This window comes from Heptranchias perlo, chromosome 7 (assembly GCF_035084215.1).
Source record: "Heptranchias perlo isolate sHepPer1 chromosome 7, sHepPer1.hap1, whole genome shotgun sequence".
Classification (NCBI taxonomy): Eukaryota; Metazoa; Chordata; class Chondrichthyes; order Hexanchiformes; family Hexanchidae; genus Heptranchias; species Heptranchias perlo.
The window spans coordinates 58,227,366-58,248,276 of record NC_090331.1 but is presented as its reverse complement, the minus strand read 5'-3'; the positions used below and the strand labels follow the sequence as shown (position 1 = coordinate 58,248,276).

At 44.3% G+C, this 20,911-nt stretch overlaps 1 protein-coding gene and 1 long non-coding RNA gene across 3 annotated transcripts in view; one reads left to right on the top strand and one right to left on the bottom strand.

The window, feature by feature from the left end:
* itga4 (integrin alpha 4) overlaps positions 1–14,280 on the bottom strand; it is a 122,235-nt gene extending 107,955 nt beyond the window's left edge. For both annotated transcript variants that reach the window (XM_067987666.1, XM_067987667.1), the window contains exons 1-2: positions 13,969–14,280; positions 13,485–13,606 (exon numbers count right to left, since the gene is read on the bottom strand). In XM_067987666.1, coding sequence (XP_067843767.1) covers positions 13,485–13,606; positions 13,969–14,156 — 310 coding nt within the window. In that variant the 5' untranslated portion in view covers positions 14,157–14,280. The remainder of the gene's footprint in view (positions 1–13,484; positions 13,607–13,968) is intronic.
* Positions 14,281–19,922: 5,642 nt separating this feature from the next.
* LOC137323324 (uncharacterized) overlaps positions 19,923–20,911 on the top strand; it is a 115,932-nt gene continuing 114,943 nt past the window's right edge. The window contains exon 1 of the long non-coding RNA XR_010963348.1: positions 19,923–19,981. This is a non-coding gene — a long non-coding RNA (uncharacterized lncRNA). The remainder of the gene's footprint in view (positions 19,982–20,911) is intronic.

Below are 20,911 nucleotides of genomic sequence, written 5' to 3'. Positions count from 1 at the left end.
TCAGCTATTTCATACAGCATAATTGGAACGCCCAAAGGGAGTACCATCCTTACAACTTTATTAACTGCAAGTTGTGATGCAGCAGCAACTAAAAAGACTGCAACAAAGTCTTGCCTGGAAAAGTGAAGGGTTTTGTAATAATGGAGAAAGGCACAGCCAATAAAAAAAGTTATCTAAATGCAAAAGTAGATAAATGCTCACTGCCCAAAAAAAATCACGATCAACTCCAATAACAGCAACACTGTTTTAACAATTAAACAAAAGCAGGCCAAACCATCGTACATAGGAAAGATGAGTGCTGGGAGCAGAGTTCACCAAAACTTGAGAAGTTTGGTGAGGGATCTCATTTAATTATTCCATACAAGTGAGGCTTGTGCTTGCCTTATGCACCCAATTTTACAGCCTAATGCCTGCTCTAGCAAGTATTTGTGCCACTGACAGAGCATCATAAAATCCAGACTGTAATTTCAGGCTATAGGATGTGCATTGATCCAAGGTTCAGCAATATGTGGCTTCTTTAAGAAAGTAGCCGACATTGCCCGGGGATGTGACTGGGAACATGCAAATGACCCGACCCATCAAATTCAAATATTCGGAAACTTAGGCAAGTAAAGTACAGTTCTACCCTCATGAGTAGAAACACAACAAAAAGTAATTTAATGCCTTGCATCATACAGTTCACATGTGGAACAGATCTAAATACAAAGCTGTGTGACACCACATCGGTAGTCATTTGCATGTTTGTTTATTTTGACTTATTTCACAGAGCATTCGAGGGTGTTGCTGCTCATGTAATCATAGAAAAATAAAGTTAATGCTGGTTATCAAACGCTGGAACAGACAATGCTCTATGTGATAATATACCAGCAACTATCTCACCTAAAACCAGTTTTAGTTGCTGTATCTAGAAAGCACAACAGAACATAACAGTTTATTGACCATTAAGCTGTTTCACGAGTGGTTTATTTTTATTAAACAAAGTCCCATGTGTATTCTGTTTATACCACGAGATCTGAAATTGAGGTGAAAAGTTTAAATTTTTACTGCAGAAGCAGCGTTGGCACACAGTGGTACTTACTGGAAAGTACCTGTTTAGAAAACTGTGCATTGAACAGCTGCACATCACGGGACTAATTTTAGTTTTAAGCACATAACGCGAGACTGAGCCATTTTGAGACACAGGCCTCATTTGCATGCTGCCAGTTTCTTTATTCCTCCACCTGTTAATCTGTTTTGAGGAGGAAGATCGGAGGGACCAGAGGGACTACCACAGAGATGCCAGGCTGAACAGACACCAATGGGAGTCTCTGCGTACCAGTATTCATGCCCCCCCTGTCTGTAGGCCCAGCTAGTTTAATTCACTGTGACCCTCGGCTGGTTGAGAAGGTTGTGCTTCCCTCATGAAGCAGCATCTGAGTTATGCTGCCTACCAGACAGCTACATGAACATCTCTAAGCCCACTGACAAAATAGTCCTGTCATCGCAGTCTCTCTTAGAAACAAGCTCAACGCAGCTGCTTGCTGACATTGAACTCTCTTCCACAAATTCCAAGCCCGCCATTTGGAAATTATTCTGCTACTCATTTCGCACAGGCATTCTCCACCCTGTCCAACATCACTCTGCACAAATTCAACAGTGACAAATCTGACAACCTTCCTACTGTTTAAGAGCACTGTGCCTCCCCTTCTTGTCTACCCTTGTGTATCAATTCACTTTTACTCTCCTTTTCCGAGAGTGCCAGAACGTTCTGAGTGCTGACTGATGATTTGCAACAGGATCCTTGGGGAATTGAGGTGATACATCCTTGTCTTTAGTTATGGGCCCTTTCCCCAAGAAGAAGAAAGCAGCGAGTGCAAAAGCTCCCTGTGTGCTATCACATGGAATGCAACCCAGGTTTCAGAAGGCATTCTTTAATGGGAATGACGTGATACTCAATGTCAAGGCCACGCCCTTCCACAAGCCCAGATCATGATCTTCCTAGGCCTGCTTCCCATCGGGCCCAAAAGCTGGGTCCTCCTTTACCAGCCTACAGATGGTAATATATCAAATGAAGTATCTTCCAATTTGTGAGCTCAGCATCTGAAGAGGCACCAGCGTGAGATATTGAACTATGTTATTTGACACAAAATGGCTGCCTGAACCCTTTCAGCTGCTGCAGCAGCCCTTGATTTTCCAACCCCAGAGGTGGGCTGCTTTCAGAGAGCACTAACCATGAATATACAATGAACGTGCACAGAGGAAAATTGGGCCAGTTCTTGCAATTATAGAATCATACAGCACAGAAGGAGGCCATTTGGCCCATCATGCTTGTGCCAGCTCTTTGAATGAGCTATCTAATTAGTCCAACTCCCTTGCTCTTTCCCCATAGTTCTGCAATATTTTCCTTTTCAAGTATATGTCCAATTCCTTTTTGAAAGTCACTATTGAATTTGCTCCCCCAACCTTTTTCAATCAGTGCATTCCTGATCATAACAACTCACTGAGTAAACAAAAATTCTTCTCATCTCCCCTCTGGTTCTTTTGCCAATTATCTTAATTCTGTGTCCTCTGGTTATCAACCCTGCTGCCAGTGGAAAGTTTCTCCCTATTTACTCTATCAAAATCCTTCATAATTTTGAACATCTGTATTAAATCTCCCCTTAATCTTTTCTGCTCTGCTCTAAGGAGAACAATCCCACCAATATAATATTGTTAAGTTAAAAAACAGCTCGAGTGCACTTCCGTCTATAAATCTGCTGTTGAGGAGAATACACTCTGAATTCTCTGAGAATGGATAGTTTATACAGTGACCATATAACCAGAGAGATAACATATGTGCAAGGTTAGTTAAGCTAGGAACAGAGGAAAATAAGCAAAGAAAGAAAACAATGACCGTGGATAAAGATTTGCCTAAGCCATATCCAGAGGTGGTGTCCAGCATTCAAGAGGAAGTCAAATAACCAATGCTACCTCAGATCTACTAATCAGACAAGATTGTATGACTGGGCCTATAAGAGGATAGTGGAATAGCCTGGCCAGAAGTTTACCAGGGATTCATTGAATACAACAGGATTAGACAAAGTCAACATGAATTTATGAAAGGGAAATCATGTTTGACAAAGCTACTGGAGTTTTTTGAGGATGTAACTGGTAGAGTAGATAAGGGAGAACCAGTGGATGTGGTTTATTTGGATTTTCAGAAGGCCTTTGATAAAGTCCCACATAAGAAGTTAGTGTGCAAAATTAAAGCACATGGCATTGGTGGTGATATACTGGCATGGATTGAAAATTGGTTAACAGACAGGAAACAGAGAGTAGGAATAAATGGGTCTTTTTCGGGGTGGCAGGCGATGACTAGTGGGGTACCGCAAGGATCAATGCTTGGGCCCCAGCTATTCACAATATATATCAATGATTTGGATGAGGGAATCAAATGTAATATTTCCAAGTTTGCTGACGACACAAAACCAGGTGGGACCATGAGTTGTGAGGAGGTTGCAAAGAGGCTTCAAGGCGATTTAGACAAGTTGAGTGAGTGGGCAAATACATGGCAGATGCAGAATAATGTGGATAAATGTGAAGTTATCCACTTCAGAAGGAAAAGCAGAAAGGCAGAGTATTATTTAAATGGTGATAGATTGGCGAATGTTGATATACAAAGGGACCTGGATGTCCTTGTACACCAGTCACTGAAAGCAAACATGTAGGTGCAGCAAGCAGTTGGGAAGGCGAATGGCGTGTTAGCCTTCATTGCAAGAGGATTTGAGTACAGGAGCAAGGATGTCTTACTGCAGTTATACAGGGCCTTGTTGAGACCACACCTGGGGTATTGTGTGCAGTTTTGGTCTCCTTACCTAAGAAAGGATATACTTGCCATAGAGGGAGTGCAGCGAAGGTTCACCAGACTGATTCCTGGGATGGCAGGACTGTCACATGAGGAGAGATTGGGTCAACTCGGCCTGTATTCACTCGGGTTAGAAGAATAAGAGGGGATCTCATTGAAACATATAAAATTCTGACAGGGCGAGACAGACTGGATGCAGGGAGGATGTTTTCCCTGGCTGGGGGTTCCAGAATGAGGAGTTACAGTCTCAGGATACGGGGTAGGACATTTAGGACTGAGATGAGGAGAAATTTCTTCACTCAGAGGGTGGTGAACCTGTGGAATTCTCTACCACAGAAGGCTGTGGAGGCCAAGTCACTGAATATATTTAAGAAGGACCTCGATAGATTTATAGACACAAAAGGCATCAAAGGGTATGGGGAGAGAGCGGGAATACGGTTTTGAGATTGAGGATCAGCCATGATCATATTGAATGGCGGAGCAGGCTCGAAGGGCCGAACGGCCTACTCCTGCTCCTATTTTCTATGTTTCTATATTACAACTGTAACTTAACCTTACTAAGCTGTACAGTAATTTAGGACACTGAATATAACTGTTATACTGCATTAAAGTAAAATTCAGCTAATGCTGAGATACTACAATGCACTCAAACTAAGTTGTGAATGTAACAATTTAGATTCTGTCCTTACCTCCTTACTTCTCAATGCTTAACCTTGTTAATAAAGTAGTATCAGCTAATACATCTGTATATCCAACTTCATCTTTGATTAGACAGTAATTCGCAATTAATCACCTCACTGGTAGTGTATTGCATCCCCACTGAGATTGGTTTGGTTTGTGTAACTGTTAATATACTTTGGACTAAGTAATGTGAGATGGTTCAAAAGCAAGTTACCTTTTAAGTATCTATAACCTTAGACTAGAATGGTAAATTTTCAACCCAATTCTACCATGTGAAATGGTAGGAAAAAGGAAAAAGATTTGTGTAATAACCTTTGGTAAATACTCCTTACATAATTTATGGATGATCATTCCCAACATTCTTGCATTGAGCATTGAGTGCCTCCTACAGATAAAACCAATCTAGTCTGGATGAGTCTATTAGTGATCAGACTATTAAGATATGATACAGTTATTTTTTGGTAAGAAAAGATTGATTAGCATAGGTGCTTTTATAGTTGTATTGCCACTGAAAATTGTTTCAAGAGCGCAACCTGTAGGAAAGTGACCTTTCTAAACCACACTATTAGCATTCCGGGAAAACTAAAAGAGTTAATACTTGAATTCCAGGGGAAACTGAGGCAGACAAAGGACCATACATGTTCACACCATCAAATGTTCTCACTTAATACCTGGTGCCAGATTCAGCTAACTTGTCATGGTTGCAGGCTACTAATGTGCTACAGTGCCTGAGTAGGTAACAGTTTAATGAGCAGAAAAGAACTTAAAACAAACGTTGATATCAGAAGAGGTGTCATCTCATTTTTATTTAGGCATTTGGAACAGGAAAGCAATTCAGAATCTAATTGGATTCCTGACCTTCATCAGACTAATAAAAATCTGATTATTAAAGAAAGAATAAATTTGCTTTATATAGCCCTTTCATGGCCTCATGACATCCCATTGTGCTTCACAGCCAATTAAATATTTTGAAGTGTAGTCGCTGTTGCATTGGAGGGAAACTCAGCAGCCAATTTGCACACAGCAAGGTCCCATGAACAGCAATGAGGTAAATAACCAGATAATTTGTTTTGTTTGATGGTGTTGGTTGATGGAATAAATGTTGGCTAGAACACTGGAAGAAATCCCTGCTCTTCTTTAAATAGTACCATGGGATGTTTTATGCTAATGTAAGAGGGGAGACAAGACTTCAGTTTAACGTCTCATCCGAAAGACAGCACCCTCTGATAATGCAGCACTTTCCCTGTTGTCAGATTCTCAAAATTCACAGATCCCCCAAAATTCGGAGAAAAACCCTTAGGAAAAAGGACTTTGGACTCTTTTCTAACCATTTCAGGGTGATGAAATATTGGGCCTAACAGAGGGTGATTCAAGGTCAAAAACCAAGATTTGGTATTTTTAAAAAAAGGCATGTTTGGGCTTGTAAAAAAAAAGGCTGCAACAGGAATTGGGATCAACCTCTGTAATAGACAGTTTGAATATTGGAGTTAATCAAACTGTCTGGGGAACTGTGTGACCTCACTCAGCCCCTACCAGACATTTACATTCAGACAATAGACCCAAGGAAGAGCAATCCCCACCCAAATTACAGGACCCATCCAAAACATGCATAAAACAAATCAAATCACCCCACTCCATAGAAATCTCAAGCCCAGTCAGGAAACTCGAAACCTGAGCACAATGACTACAATCAAGCAAGAGCTCAACAACTCTTGAAACCATCCTGAAACCACTTCACACATTTGATAAACAAGTTAATCTTAACGAGCCAGCCAAAATCTTACAATAAACCAGGTCAGATTTGGCACGCAGATAAGGAGGCTTCAATTAGTATAATTGAAGGCTCATTTTCTCAAGAGTTCAGTTTTTCAGACAGGAGCTCGACAGCTCGGGAGACAACAGTTAAACAAGGCGAGGGGGGGACAGAAAGGAATCCCACAGAGAAGGTCAGCAGCTCTAGAAGCAGGCCGACACACAAGAAGAAACCAGAGCAACAGTCCCAGTGACCATCAAGGGCCTTACAAAACAACCAACCGAATATTACCACCAACCAACCGGGTAATATTGAGCCACCGCGACCAAAGAAAACCAACTCGGGAGAAAACCGAAGATCCGCAAAGTTTCCACTCTACAATCTATTTCTGACTTACCTCTGGGTGAATTACTGTCAAGGATTCATTTGGTGAGCATTATCTCTGGCCCTTTAGAGTCCAACTTAGCTAGTACAGTGGGATTGGGAGGGGTGAGGTATCTTACTACAGTAATTTCCCTTGTGTGTACCAAAATGTTCCCCATTTTATTAGAGTTTTAAGATTGTTGTGTTGTATTTTCTCTCTTGAATAAAGGTCAAAGTTTCTTGCACCAAAACCAGTTGTCTGCTGCACTTTGTCACAACCCCCAAATAAGTCCAAGGTCTAGAACCCAGGGAGTGGGAGCGATTCGAACCGCTCAGAAGTCAGAGGCGAAGCTGACACACACCACCACCCCCTACACTGTGCTGCAATGAAGTGTCTGCCTGGATTATATGACCACATCTCTGGATACACAGCCTACTGATGCAGGGGCAAGACTGCTACAACTGGGCCAAGGCTGACAACCATTACAGGTCTTGACATGCACTGATTCTTGAACAGGATCCAGTGACTGCCTAGGGAATCACAGTCTGTCACCAATGCTTATTTATCATTTAAGTGAAAATTAGCCTGTAAAATTAAGTGCTTACAAAATTGTGCATTGTTCATGCAAATTAAAAGGCTTCTGGGAAAGTTAAAACAACAACAATTTGCGTTTATATAGCGCCTTTAACGTATTAAAACATCCCAAGGTACTTCACAGGAGTGTTATCAAACAAAATTTGACACTGAGCAACATAAAGGGATATTAGGACAGATGACCAAAAGCTTGGTCAAAGAGGTAGATTTTAAGAAGCATCTTAAAGGAGGAGAGGTTTAGGGAGGGAATTCCAGAACTTAGGGCCTAGGCAGCTGAAGGCATGGCCGCCAATGGTGGAGCAATTAAAATCAGGGTACACAGGAGGCCAGAATTGGAGGAGGGCAGAGATCTCAGAGGGTTGTAGGATTGGAGGAGATTACAGAGATAGGGTCGAGGCCATGGAGGATTTGAAAACAAGCAAGAGAATTTTTAAATCGAGGCGTTGCCGGACCAGGAGCCAACATAGGTCAGCGAGCACAGGGGTGATGGATGAATGGGACTTGGTGCAAGTTAGGATGAGATCAAGTTTATGGAAGGTGGAAGATGGGAGGCCAGCCAGGAGAGCATCGGAATAGTCATGTCTGGAGGTAACAAAGGCAGCAGATAAGGGGCGGAGATAGGCGATATTACAGAGGTGGAAGTAGACGGTCTTGGTGATGGAGTGGATATGTGGTCAGAAGCGCTCTCAGCGTCAAATAGGACGCCACGATTGTGAACGGTCTGGTTCAGCCTCAGACAGTGGCCAGGGAGAGGGATGAAGTCAGTGGCTAGGGAATAGAATTTGTGACAGGGACCAAAGTCTATGGCTTCGGTCTTCCCAATATTTAGTTGGAGGAAATTTATGGCTCGTCCATGTCGGACAAGCAGGACTATTTCAGAGGTCATTCCATCTGCATTTGTTGGCCTCTCTAAGTTCAATCATGTAGAGCATTCAGAACCTCAAAAGGAATACCCATCCTCACCTCTTTGCAGGGTGCTGTGTCAAAGCCAGCAGAAACCAAGAATAATGGAGAAAAGTATTAACAGGGGGAAAAGAAGAATTGAAAAAAATTCCAGGCCCCTTGAGATAAAGGCCAACATTCCATTAGCCTTTTGATTACTTTTTGTACCTATGCATTAGTTTTTAGTGATGCATACATGGACAGCTCCTAGTTTCTCAGCATTAAGAAAATATTCCGATTTGTCTTTCTCAGATCCAAAGTAGATGATCTCACATTTCCCCACATTGAACTCCATCTGCCATAGTTTTGCCCACTCACTTAGTCTGTCTATGTCCCTTTGTAACTTCCTTCTCCCATCATCACAACTTACTGTTCCTCCTAATGTGGTTGCATCAGCACACTTGCATTATATACAACTGTCTATACCTTCATGCAAGTCATTAATATACATGGTAAAAAGCTAAGGCCCCAGTACAGGTCCTACTTATCAGATGCAGATCGTGCTCAGATGACCTCATTGGGGCCCAACTGCTATTTTAACTGTGGGCATGTGCGGGGAATCGGCTGTGGCATTACTGCGGACAGACCAACCTAGCGGGAAGAGTCGTCGGGCCAGATGAGGCTCAAAAAAGTAAGTCTTTTTACTTTTCTTGTGGGGCCAGGAGGAGCAGAGCTTCACCAGGAGTTTAGGCCGCCCCTGCCCTGGACTCTTGCCCCACCCCGATCACAAGCCCATTCTGAAACCCCCCCCCCCCCCACCAACTTACCCGAGTGCCAGGGACCATTCCATCGGTCCCCAGTGGGGGCCTCCTGCCACTTCACATTGTGCTCCCAGCTGCAGCTTCCTGCCAGTTTTGGGTGGGAAACTAACCAACAGCGTATTGATAAAGCCCGGGAGTTAAGATGTCCCGGGTCTTACGCTGCCAACATCAGGATGGTTTGCTGCCCGCCTCAGCCCCCACCTGCCCAATTCCCACCGAGTTGAAATCTGAGTTCATTTTTATGCTCACCTCTACTTAAAATGAGGGAATTTTGTTTCTCCCCTCTCTGTCCTGTTTAGCAGGATCTCATGAAAAATGAAACATGACCATCTGCTAGGTCGCAGCAATGTGATATTATGTGGGAATGTGTGCAGTTGTTTGGGGGGAAATCCTACAAATAGATCCAAGTGTGAACTTATGCTTATACATTAGGAGTCAATATTAATTGTCCTTCAGCCCACATGTTTTGTCAGCCTCCCCTGCACCAAAACAATAATAACCCTTTAAAAGATCTGAAAATGTAACTGTTTGCAGTTAAGAAGCGGCCACCATCATTTCAAAGTTTGCAGATGATATGAAACTCGGAAATGTGGTAAACAATGTGGAGGTTTGTAACAGACTTCAGGAGGACATAGGTAGACTAGTGAAATGGGCAGTCACATGGCAGATGAAATTTAACGCTGAGAAGTGTGAAGTGATACATTTTGGTAGGAAGAATCAGGAGAGGCAATATCAACTAAATGGCACAATTTTAAAAGGGGTGCAGGAACAGATAGACCTGGGAGCGTATGTACACAAATCTTTGAAGGTGGCAGGACAAGGTGAGAAGGCCGTTAAAAAAGTATATGGGATCCTGAGCTTTATTACTAAAGGCATAGAGTACAAAAGCAAGGAAGTTATGCCAAGCCTTTATAAAACTCTGGTTAGGTCTCAGCTGGAGTATTGTGTTCAATTCTGGGCACCACACTTTAGGAAGGATGTCAAGGCCTTAGAAAAGGTGCAGAAGTGAAGGTTGAGAGGATATTTGATAGAGGTATTCAAAATCATGAGGGGTCTAGATGGAGTAGATAGAGAGAAACTGTTCCCATTGGCAGAAGGGTCAAGAGCCAGAGGACATAGATTTAAGGGGCTCCATTTTAGCACCCGCTATCTGGCGCGTTCCTGGCGGGGGGGGGCTCCGAAAATCGGGGAATCGCGGAGCGGGTCGGGAGCCCAGCTCCAACCCGCCCACTTCCGGGTTCCCCACAGACGCGCCGACGTGCGCGCGCAGCCCCCGCATGTGGGACTACCGCAGGCAATTAAAGCCAGCGGGGTGCCACTTGAGAGTATTTATCTTGTCATTTCAGGTCATTAGCAGACCTGATTAAGGGAATATGTCAGCAGGGGTGGGATTTTAGGAACAACTGGGACTGTTTCTCATACTGGGGGGGAAACACTCCCAGTTCAGCCTGTGGCAGCTGCAAAGGTCCATTTGACAGGTGGGGAGACCCTCACTCATTGCAGGAGGCCACTCTGTCACTTTGGACAAAGTTTGGCCTCCACCAACCTCCTCCTGACAATCAAATTCACCAGCTTGCACACTTACCCTGGGGTCCAGAGACACGTACCTACCTTGCGGACCCCCTCAGATGTACATCTTCTGGATGGGGGCCGCCGTAGCTGCAGTCATGACCTCCTCAGAGGGCAAACAGCATCACCAGCCTCGCCGGCCAAGCCGTCCACCTCTGACACGTGGAGCTCCACAACACAGTGCTGTGACACATCCACATGCACAACAGGAGGGTGGGCAACCGCAGAGAGAGATGCGTCGCAGGGGGCACTACCCTCGCCACAGGGTCCACAGACCGAGGCTCAGCTTCCTGGACCTCTCTGAGCAGCAGTGCACACGGAGGCTCAGAGTCACTCGACATGTAGTCGTGGACATCTGCAGCCTCCTTCATGCCGAGCTGCTCCCGGCTGGCCCGAGCACCATCTTCTTACCTGTCGCTGTCAACGTCACCGCTGCCCTCAACAACTTCTCCTCCGCATCCTTCCAGAGTGCCACCAGGGACATCACCGATGTCTCTCAGTCGTCTGCACAAAAGAGTCCTGCAAGTACACCTACACCCACTCTGCAGTGATACAATGGGTGGCATCAGTTGTGGGTCTTCATTGTGATCCTCAGGAAAGGGCATTATTGCACAAACCAGACAAGATTCGTAAAGACGTGGCAGTAGTGGTGCCAATATAATGTGATGTGAGTTGATCAGAAATTAAATACAAGTAAAAACCATGACAAACCCTCAAACACCCTTGTGCATCCCCTTCATGCTCACAACACGTTTGCCTTACGCTTCCTACTGCACATATGTGATGCATGCCCTGTGGCTGCAGCACTGGTAGTGGCAGGTTGAGTGAGGCTGACCGTGGAAGAGATGCATGAGAGGGTGAGTATGAGATAGAGCCATGAGATTGTATGAGGATTGGGTTGAGTGGTAGTGGCGGGATGAGTACTGGTGAGGTGAGTAAGTGCAGGTAAGATGAGGATGAGATTTGAGTGGGTGTGAGGGGTGATGCGACAGAGTAGTGTTGGCAGTGCAGAAGGCGATGTGGGGTGGGGGCGGTGATGTGGCAAACGGAGTGTAGGGGAATGAGTAAGTGTACTCACTTTGGCTGACCTACTTAGTGCATTGCAGCGCCTCCTGCACTGTATGCAGGTGCGCGATATGTTGGTGGTGCAGGTGACCTCCTCTGCCACCTCGAGCCAGGCCTTCCTGGTGGCAGAGGCAGGCCGCTTCCTCCCGCCCGCTGGGGGGGGAAGATCTTTGTCCTCCCCCTCCTCCTCACCCCATCTAATGATATCTGGAGTGAGGCATCATTAAACTGGGAGCAGCCTTCCCCCTGGGCTGCTCCATGCTGTAATTTTTCCTATTTCTTGCAGCATCAGTCAGTGGAGGACTGCCCCTTTAAATAGAGCTCCTCCAGCTGACAGACCTTACTGCACATGCGCAGTCCGCCCGACGCGCAGCTCAGCAGCGGGGAACCCGGAAGACCAGGTAAGTGGATCCAATTAGGCTGCGATCGCGCGCGGGGCAGACTGATTTCGCTGGGCGCATTACCCACGCGCCCAATAGCCCCCCCCCCCGCTGCGAACCCGCAGCCCTGGCAATAGAGCCCAAGGTGATTGCCAAAAAAAACAAACGTGACATGAGGAAAAACTTCTTTACAAAGCGAGTGGTTTTGATCTGGAATGCACTGCCCGAGGGGGTGGTGGAGGCAGATTCAATCATGACCTTCAAAAGGGAACTAGATAAGTACTTGAAAGGAAAAAAATTGCAGGGCTACGGGGATAGGGCAGGGGAGTGGGACTAGCTGAATTGCCCTTGCATAGAGCTAGCGTGGACTCGATGGACCGAATGACCTCCTTCCATGCTGTAACCTTTCTATGATTCACTAGAATGGTACCAGGGATGAGGGACTTCAGTTATGTGGAGAGACTGGAGAAGCTGGGATTGTCCTCCTTACAGCAGAGAAGGTTAAGTGAAGGTTTGATGGAGGTGTTCAAAATCATGAATGGTTTTGATAGAGTTAATAAGGAGAAACTGTTTCCAGTAACAGAGGGGTCGGTAACCAGAAGATACAGATTTCAGGGGATTGGCAAAAGGACGTGAGGAAGCATTTTTTTAAGCAGCAAGTTGTTCTGATCTGGAATCGACTGCCTGAAAGGGTGAGGGAAGCAGATTCAATAATAACTTTCAAAAGGGAATTGGATAAATATTTGAAGGGAAAAAATTTACAGGGCTATGGGAAAAGAGCAGGGGCATGGGACGAATTGGATAGCTCTACCAAAGTGCTGGCACAGGCACGAGGGGCCGAATGGCCTCCTTCTGTGCTGTATGCTACTATGATTTTATGGAAACAAAAAGTATTATTGACTACACACAGAATAATATCCTTGCTAGTGCCTACCATTAAATTAGTCCAGTAAAACTGTATCTTACATGAATTAAACCAATCATCTTACTTGTACAACCCTTCGCATGGTTAATAGTTGAATTTTGCAGTTGGGCAAATAACAAAGTTTTAAATTTGCCGAGATTTGTAATGCTAGGTGGAGATTGGACAAAAGCAATGAACGTGGGGCAAAGTTATTTTTAGATTGCCCATGGATTTTATTTAATGGGAGTAGATGGAAGTGATTGTGTACAGGGCACTCTGATGAGTAAACCGCGTACACTTAACTGAAGACGTTTTTTAATTGTATTTTGCACTTACTTCTCCAATGGTTGATTTTTCACCACTAATTGAACCCGTTATGACCAGTGTGTGTCAGTGTCAATGTACCATTATCAAAGTTCGGCTCCATACCGAGATTGGGTCACTGCATTTCATATCTAAACAATAATAAACCTCCATGAGATTTTTTAAAAACAATAAAATGCTTGTCATATTTGTCATAGGTGAGGATGGGAATAAAACACTGCAAACCATGAGGCCAGTCTCTCCCATACAAACTTCCAATGCACAATTTTTAACATTTGCATAATTCTTTATTACAATAATACGGAGACTACCATTGCAACTAACCTAAAGGTAGTTCTTCACAAATTCCTTGAGGATTTTGCCCGATTCGACATTTGTAAATAATCCCAGGATTTACTACTCCATCATCGAGAGAGGTGTTAGCTTTCGGGGCACCAACAACAAACCTGAAAAGACAAAGGGAAACAAATTAGATAATCGGAAAAAAACAGCAATGTTAGAAATTTCTCCCCGTGTTACACTTACTCCGCGGCAAAATCACAGTGGTTTCATATCTTTTGGATTAAATGGAACACATTCCTTGCCAGTCAAGTCTGGGATCTACCCAAAAACTACAGGCCTGTTCTGAAAAGGTTCGAAACATTGACTTTTCATTTTTACTCCACTGATTTTAGCTGTACAATTTTCAAAGTTAACGCCATTGGCATTTTAAAAAATACAGTTCATAACAATGTCCTTGTTTGAAACAGCCAACCGCGATTTAAGCTAAAAAAAAATGACATTAACATACTTCAATACAAAAACTCACCAGTTTTCGTCTTTGTAACTGTGCAATAATACGGAATAGCCAAACAATGATCCTTTCGGGCCTTCAACCAGGACAGGACTTTCCAAATCCAGATTGTACAGGTGCGCCGTCCTGAATAAACAACACAGAACCAGGTTGGTCCAAATGTCACTCCAGTCGAAACTCTCTGCAAACTTTTTCAGTCTCATTCTCTTTTGAACTTCAGTTGAACTATGAGTCAAAATTGTAAAGGACTTCTGCTGCCCAACTTCTTATGACTGAACGTCTCCGCTATACGAGCGACTAAACCGCCAAATAACATCACACTAACAAACCCACCCATCCTTTGCTGGCACTCGTTTCAATAAATAAAACACCGGCCCCTGGTGGCGACTACCGCGGCTGCCCGGTAGGGGGCGCTGCTCACCTCCCGCCCCAGAGTCCACAGCAGTACGACCTGTCCCACATCGAGCAAAGCAGCAGAGCTATGTGTATCTCCCACTGTTTAAAGGATTAAGGCACATCCTGCTTCCTATGAGGACTGTCACAGTTATGACATTTACTCTTTGATATTTTAATGACTTTTTAAAAATTCAATTTTAAAGGGAATGTGGTGAAGGGGTTTGTAAGCATGGGCAGGTGTGGGTTCTAGGAGTTGTGGCCGAAAATCTAAGGAGGGAGATCCTGATGTCCAGCAGGATTTGAGAGGGGTTTTTGGAGCATTGGCGATTGCTAGGATCTGGAAATATTGGGGAGAACAGGGCTTAACACCCTTGTTGGTTCAGGAGAATGTGATCCAAACTGCCTTTGACCCCTTTTGAGCCATCAGCCCCATTCAAGTGTTCCAGCATGTCAGGTACTCCAGCCGCCATTTTCCCCATAATCAGCCGGTTACTATCTTAATGTTCTTGCATTTAAGCATAAATGTTTTACTGTTAAAATGAATGGACAGAAAATCTTGGGTGGGGAATTCACAATTTCTTGATATGCACTCCCAGTGTGCACCAGGATTGCGCAATTAGTGAGCTTGTCAACTTCTACAGTCTTTAATAAACATAAATTAACATAAACAATCAAAAATCACTTAATAAAACACTAGAAGTTCATCATTTATGCAGCCGCCAAGTTTTTTCTGAATCGTTAAGCCTCAGAAGTGGTTCAGGAGAGATTTTTTAACTAAATATATGAAACCGAAAGCAATGATTAATTAAAAACTATTATCTTTTTTAACCACCAGAACAAAACCACGAACAGCGGTTATTATAACCAACATGCTGCTTTTGTTCTTTTTTCAAGAGTTCATAATATAAAAGCATAATTTTTTCCTAATTTGTTCTCAGGCTGTGGCCGATGTTGGAAAGGCCAGCATTTACTGCCCATTCCTAGTTGCCCTGAAAAGGTGGTGATGTGCCTTCTTCTTGAACTGCTGCAGTCTGTTTTGTAGCGATTTTGATGCAACTGAGAAACTTGCTAAGCCGTTTCAGAGGACAGTTAAGAGTCAATCATGTTGGTGTGAGACTGGAATCACAGATAGGCCAGACCAGGTAAGGATGGCAGGTTTCCTTCTCCAAAGGCCATTAGTGAGCCAGTTGTGTTTTTACGACAGTCTGACAGCTTCATGGTCACTGGCAGCAGCTTTTTTTCCCCAGATTTTTAATTGCATTCAAATTCTCAAACTGCCAAGGTGGGATATGAACTCACATTCTCCAGATTATTACTCCAGGCCTCTGGATTAATAACTACTACACTACCAAATAAAATTCCAGAATATTGACCCAGCAATGATGAAGTAACAATGATATATGCCCAAGTCAGGGTGGTGTGTAACTTGGAGATATTAGTGTTTCAACGATTTTGCTGCCCTTGTCCGTGCCCCACATAACTTATATGGGCCGCTGCCACCCCCAACTTTTCCCCCTTGTAACCTCAACCCCCCAACTTACCTTGCCACTGACTGGGAGTTCTCTAGGCCTCCTGATATTGTGCCGGTCTGAGTCTAATGAGCTGAATTGGGATACCTGTTTGTGGCGGACAGCTCGCTGATTCTATTTAAATGAGGTCCAGGCCTCAAAATGGCTCCAGCCTCTTCATTGCCAGAACAGGCAGGCTGCCACAAACTCCACCAGTCGGCTGTCAATAGTTAAAATCAACCCCATTGAATTCAGTGTTCAGTCCTGTGTTTGTCTCCGTCTGTTTGCCCATCTCTTGTTCTAAGTCTGTCTGCTGTCTTACAGCTGTCACCAATTGGAATGTATATATTTGGTATCAACAAAGCAGAGGTCAGAGCCTTTTTGCCTGAAAAACTGGGTTGGAGGAAGAAAATGGAGTAGGACCTAGATCAACCCCTTCATACACCTGCAAAAATTCCACTGGAATTTGGAATGGCTTCAAGAAACACCAGCCCCATCCTGAGGATGTCAGCAAATGATGGAATGATGTCACCCATTTCAAATCCTGTCATTTCCACCAGACTTGCCCCCTGTGTTAGTCGCACCTGTATAAAGAATGTGTTGCTGGCTTTACTTTGATCCCAAACAATTGCTTGTAACTTAGGTGTTTGAGCAGTGATTTGATTATTGTTGTTGTTGTGCAGCTCTGAAGAGAGGCTTCAACCTACCAGATGACAGTCTCTGGGGACAATTTGTAAATGTTGTTACAAATATCAAGCAACCTACAACATGGATTTCCCAATGGGGATTCTTTGTTTACCATTTTTATGAAGGAAGTCAGAATTGTGACACCCTGGGCTCGATATTACCAGGGCGGCAGGTTTGCGGCGGGGGTCTATTGGGCGCATGGGTAACGCGCCCGGTGAAATCAGTCTGCCCCGCGCGCAATCACAGGCTGATTGGATCCACTTACCTGGTCTTCCGGGTTCCCCGCTGCTGATCTGCGCGGCGGGCGGACTGCGCATGCGCAGTAAGGTCTGTCAGCTGGAGGAGCTCTATTTAAAGGGGCAGTCCTCCACTGACTGATGCTGCAAGAAATAGGAAAAATTACAGCATGGAGCAACCCAGGTGGAAGGCTGCTCCCAGGTTTAATGATGCCTCACTCCAGGTAACATTGGTTGGGGTGAAGAGGAGGGGGAGGACAGAGATCTTCCCCCCGGCGGGCGGGAGGAAGCGGCCTGCCTCTGCCACCAAGAAGGCCTGGCTCAAGGTGGCAGAGGAGGTCACCTGCACCACCAACATATCGCGCACCTGCATACAGTGCAGGAGGCGCTGCAATGACCTAAGTAGGTCAGCCAACGTGAGTACACTTACCCATTCCCCTACACTCCGTCTGCCACATCACCGCCCCCACCCCACACCTCCTTCTGCACTGCCAACACTACTCTGTCACATCACCCCTCACACCCACTCAAACCTCATCCTCATCTTACCTGCACTTACTCACCTCGCCAGTACTCATCCCGCCATTACCACTCAACCCAATCCTCATACAATCTCATGGATCTATCTCATACTCACCCTCTCATGCATCTCTTTCACGGTCAGCCTCACTCAACCTGCCACTACCTGCGCTGCAGCCACAGGGCATGCATCACATATGTGCAGTAGGCAGCGTAAGGCAAACGTGTCGTGAGCATGAAGGGGATGCACAAGGGTGTTTGAGGGTTTGTCATGGTTTTTACTTATATTTATTTTCTGAGCAACTCACATTACATATTATATTGGCACCACTACTGCCACGTCTTTACGAATCTTGTCTGGTTTGTGCAATAATGCCCTTTCCTGAGGATCACCATGAAGACCCACAACTGATGCCACCCATTGTGTCACTGCAGAGTGGGTGTAGGTGTATTTGCAGGGCTCTTTTGTGCAGACGACTGAAAGACGTCGGCGATGTCCCCGGTGGCTCCCTAGAAGGATGCGGAGGAGAAGTTGTTGAGGGCATTGGTGACTTTGATAGCGACAGTTAAGAAGATGGTGCCTGGGGCCAGCCGGGAGCAGCTCGGCATGAAGGAGGCTGCAGATGTCCACGACTACATGTCGAGTGACTCTGAGCCTCCGTGTGCACTGCTGCTCAGAGAGGTCCAGGAAGCTGAGCCTCAGTCTGTGGACCCTGTGGCGAGGGTAGTGCCCTCTGCGACGCATCTCTGTCTGCGGTTGCCCTCCCTCCTGCTGTGTAGGTGGATGTGTCACAGCACTGTGTTGTGGAGCTCCATGTGTCAGAGGTGGACGGCATGGCCGGCGAGGCTGGTGATGCTGTTCGCCCTCCGAGGAGGTCATGACTGCAGCTATGGCAGCCCCCATCCGGAAGATGTACATCTGAGGGGGTCCACAAGGTAGGTATATGTGTCTGGACACCGGGGTAAGTGTGCAATTTGGTAAATGTTATTGTTAGGAGGAGGGTGGTGGAGGCCAAACTTTGTCCAAAGTGACAGAGTGGCCTCCTGCAATGAGTGAGGGTCTCCCCCCCGACCTGTCAAATGGACCTTTCCAGCTGCCACAGGCTGATGGCTGCAACACATCCATTTGAACTGGGAGTGTTTCCCCCAGTACGGGAAACAGTCCCAGTTGTTTGTAAAATCCCACCCCATGTAAAATATCTCCTTCATCGGGTCTCTAAACGACCTGAAATACCTAAATAAATACTTTAAATGGCACCCCGCCGGCTTTAATTGCCTGCGGGAGTCCCACAAGCGGGGGCTGCGCTCGCACGTCAGCGCATCTGTGGGAAACCTGGAAGTGGGCGGGTTGGAGCCGGGCTCCCAACCCGCTCCGGGATTCCCCAATTTTGGAGCCCCCCCCCCGCCAGGAGCGCACCTGATAGCGGGTGCTAATATCGAGCCCCCTAAGTATGATGGACAAAACACACACAATGCATCACATTTTATATAATCTTCTATGATATAATAAAAATCTAATGTTTGCAATGATTTCCTGTCAATTTTTTCAGTTATAAATTCCTGTGTCCTTATTTATAATGGAAACTGTCTATGCAATCTTGTCATCCTGTAATTGCACAGTCTGGCCATTAAATATATTATGCTGTGGTACCTTTTCACCACAAATCACTCAAAAAACTTTCTGAACATCTTATCCAAAAAAATGTTATGTGCCATTTTCTCTCAGTAATTGTCCAAGGTAAAGGTTTAAACACATTAAAAAAATTCAAGAAAGTACATATATCACAATAACATTATTAAATGTATCCATTGAATTGTCTTTTGTGTATTAAATTATTATAACATTATATTCGAAGGCCCCAGTTCTTCCCAAAAGTCTGGGCAAGGACTTGACATTTTTGCTTAGAGCCGTGATGCTGCTAACTGACTTTAGACTGTGCAGTTGTGCTGTGTACCTAATTTCCCAGCATGCATCAGTATCATTCTGTCACCTGCACTGGTGGAATATTTCGCTTGAGATTTTAGCAGTTTGTGCTCAGTTGTTTTTCAAAATTATTTTTAAAAAAGGTTGAGGTCAACTTTAAAAGCTTTTTTCAGGTAAGGTATGTGTGTGCATTTTTTGTGTGTCTGTTTGTGTGAGAGATTGAGAAAAAATTGACAGTTACACACCAATTGTAACTTTTGTTTTGTGTTCTACAAACTTCAGAAAGCTCATCAAGCTGAGAGAGAGACTTTATGAAGGGAAACAACAGATAGGAGAAGAGGGTAGGAGGGAATCAGGTTGAGAGTGAAGGAGCATCTAGCCTCACCACCTGCCTTTGGGGGAACGAGTTGGAGTGGGGGGAGTGGATGAAAAATTAAGAATAAAGTGAGTGACAGTAGAGTAAGGCGGAGGGAAGGATACAGAAGCTGAGTTGTAGTTCAATGGAGAAAGAGCTCATCAAGTAAGAAAAACTAAAGTTATAGGTAATGGATAAGTCAATTAAATTCTCCTTATATGGAATTACATTTTAACTTTTATATAATTATGTAATGCAGAATTATGTGGATTGTCACATAGAGGGAGTAAGAGTAATGTATAAAAACTAACAGTTTGTATTGAGTATTTGGATTCGTAAAGGCCTAAGACACTGAGCTCTGTAACACATTTGAATCCCCAACCAACCATCCTTAGGTGTGGATGTAAGTACTGCATTTTAAGTATATGTTTAAGTACTATTGCTTGTACTGTATGTTTAATAAACCTGATTTCAATGTTCAAGACCCTTATTGAAAACCTTAAGCTATCAAGACAAAGAGAGAAATAGCAATGCCAAAACAACAGAGACAGGTAAAAGAGAAACCAACTTACCATGTGCAACACCATGGGAGATCGACTAATATATTATAATAACCTATAACATAATAGAATAAAACTTTGAAATCCACAAATTTGCTTTAAAAATTATGGTTCGTATATCCTCAGTTTCTGACCTAGTGTTTTTTTGGTAAAAGGACACCATTGTTACCTTGCACACTATCGACTGTGGAGTTCATTGTCTAGTATCACTATTCCAAGTGGAAAGGTTTTTTTTTGGCAATGCTGAATAAAATCATGATTGTTATTTATCAATCAAACTGAGAACAAATTGAAGCTGCATCCGGCCCCCAAAGTCTCCCAAGTTGAGTGATTGCAACTGCAGTAGAAGAAATAGGTCAAGGGTGCTGAGGAATTTATTCATGTGGTTTTTCTTAATATTGTTATTTCATTTTCTTATGTGTATGCATGCCTGTGTTTTGGATTCATCATGGTAAGCAATGTCGGTGCAGGGAAATGCACAACTTCTCTGCAGTTTGGAAACCAATGTGCAGGTTAGATGTATCGTAAAGCTCTTTTTATGCTGTCTCCAAAATACACCTAAACCAAAACTTCAGACGAGCAGCTGCTTTTGCACCTGTTTAGCATTTCCATTTCTTATACCTTACATCCTTATGGCCTTTCTAAATTAGGCTTTCAAATTAGTGTCAATTTGTGCCAAACTATATGTAGATTTGCACTTGATTCATGCTCCCTAAGAATCATAGAATCATAGAAACGTTGCATAGAAAGGAGGCCATTCGGCCCATCGAGTC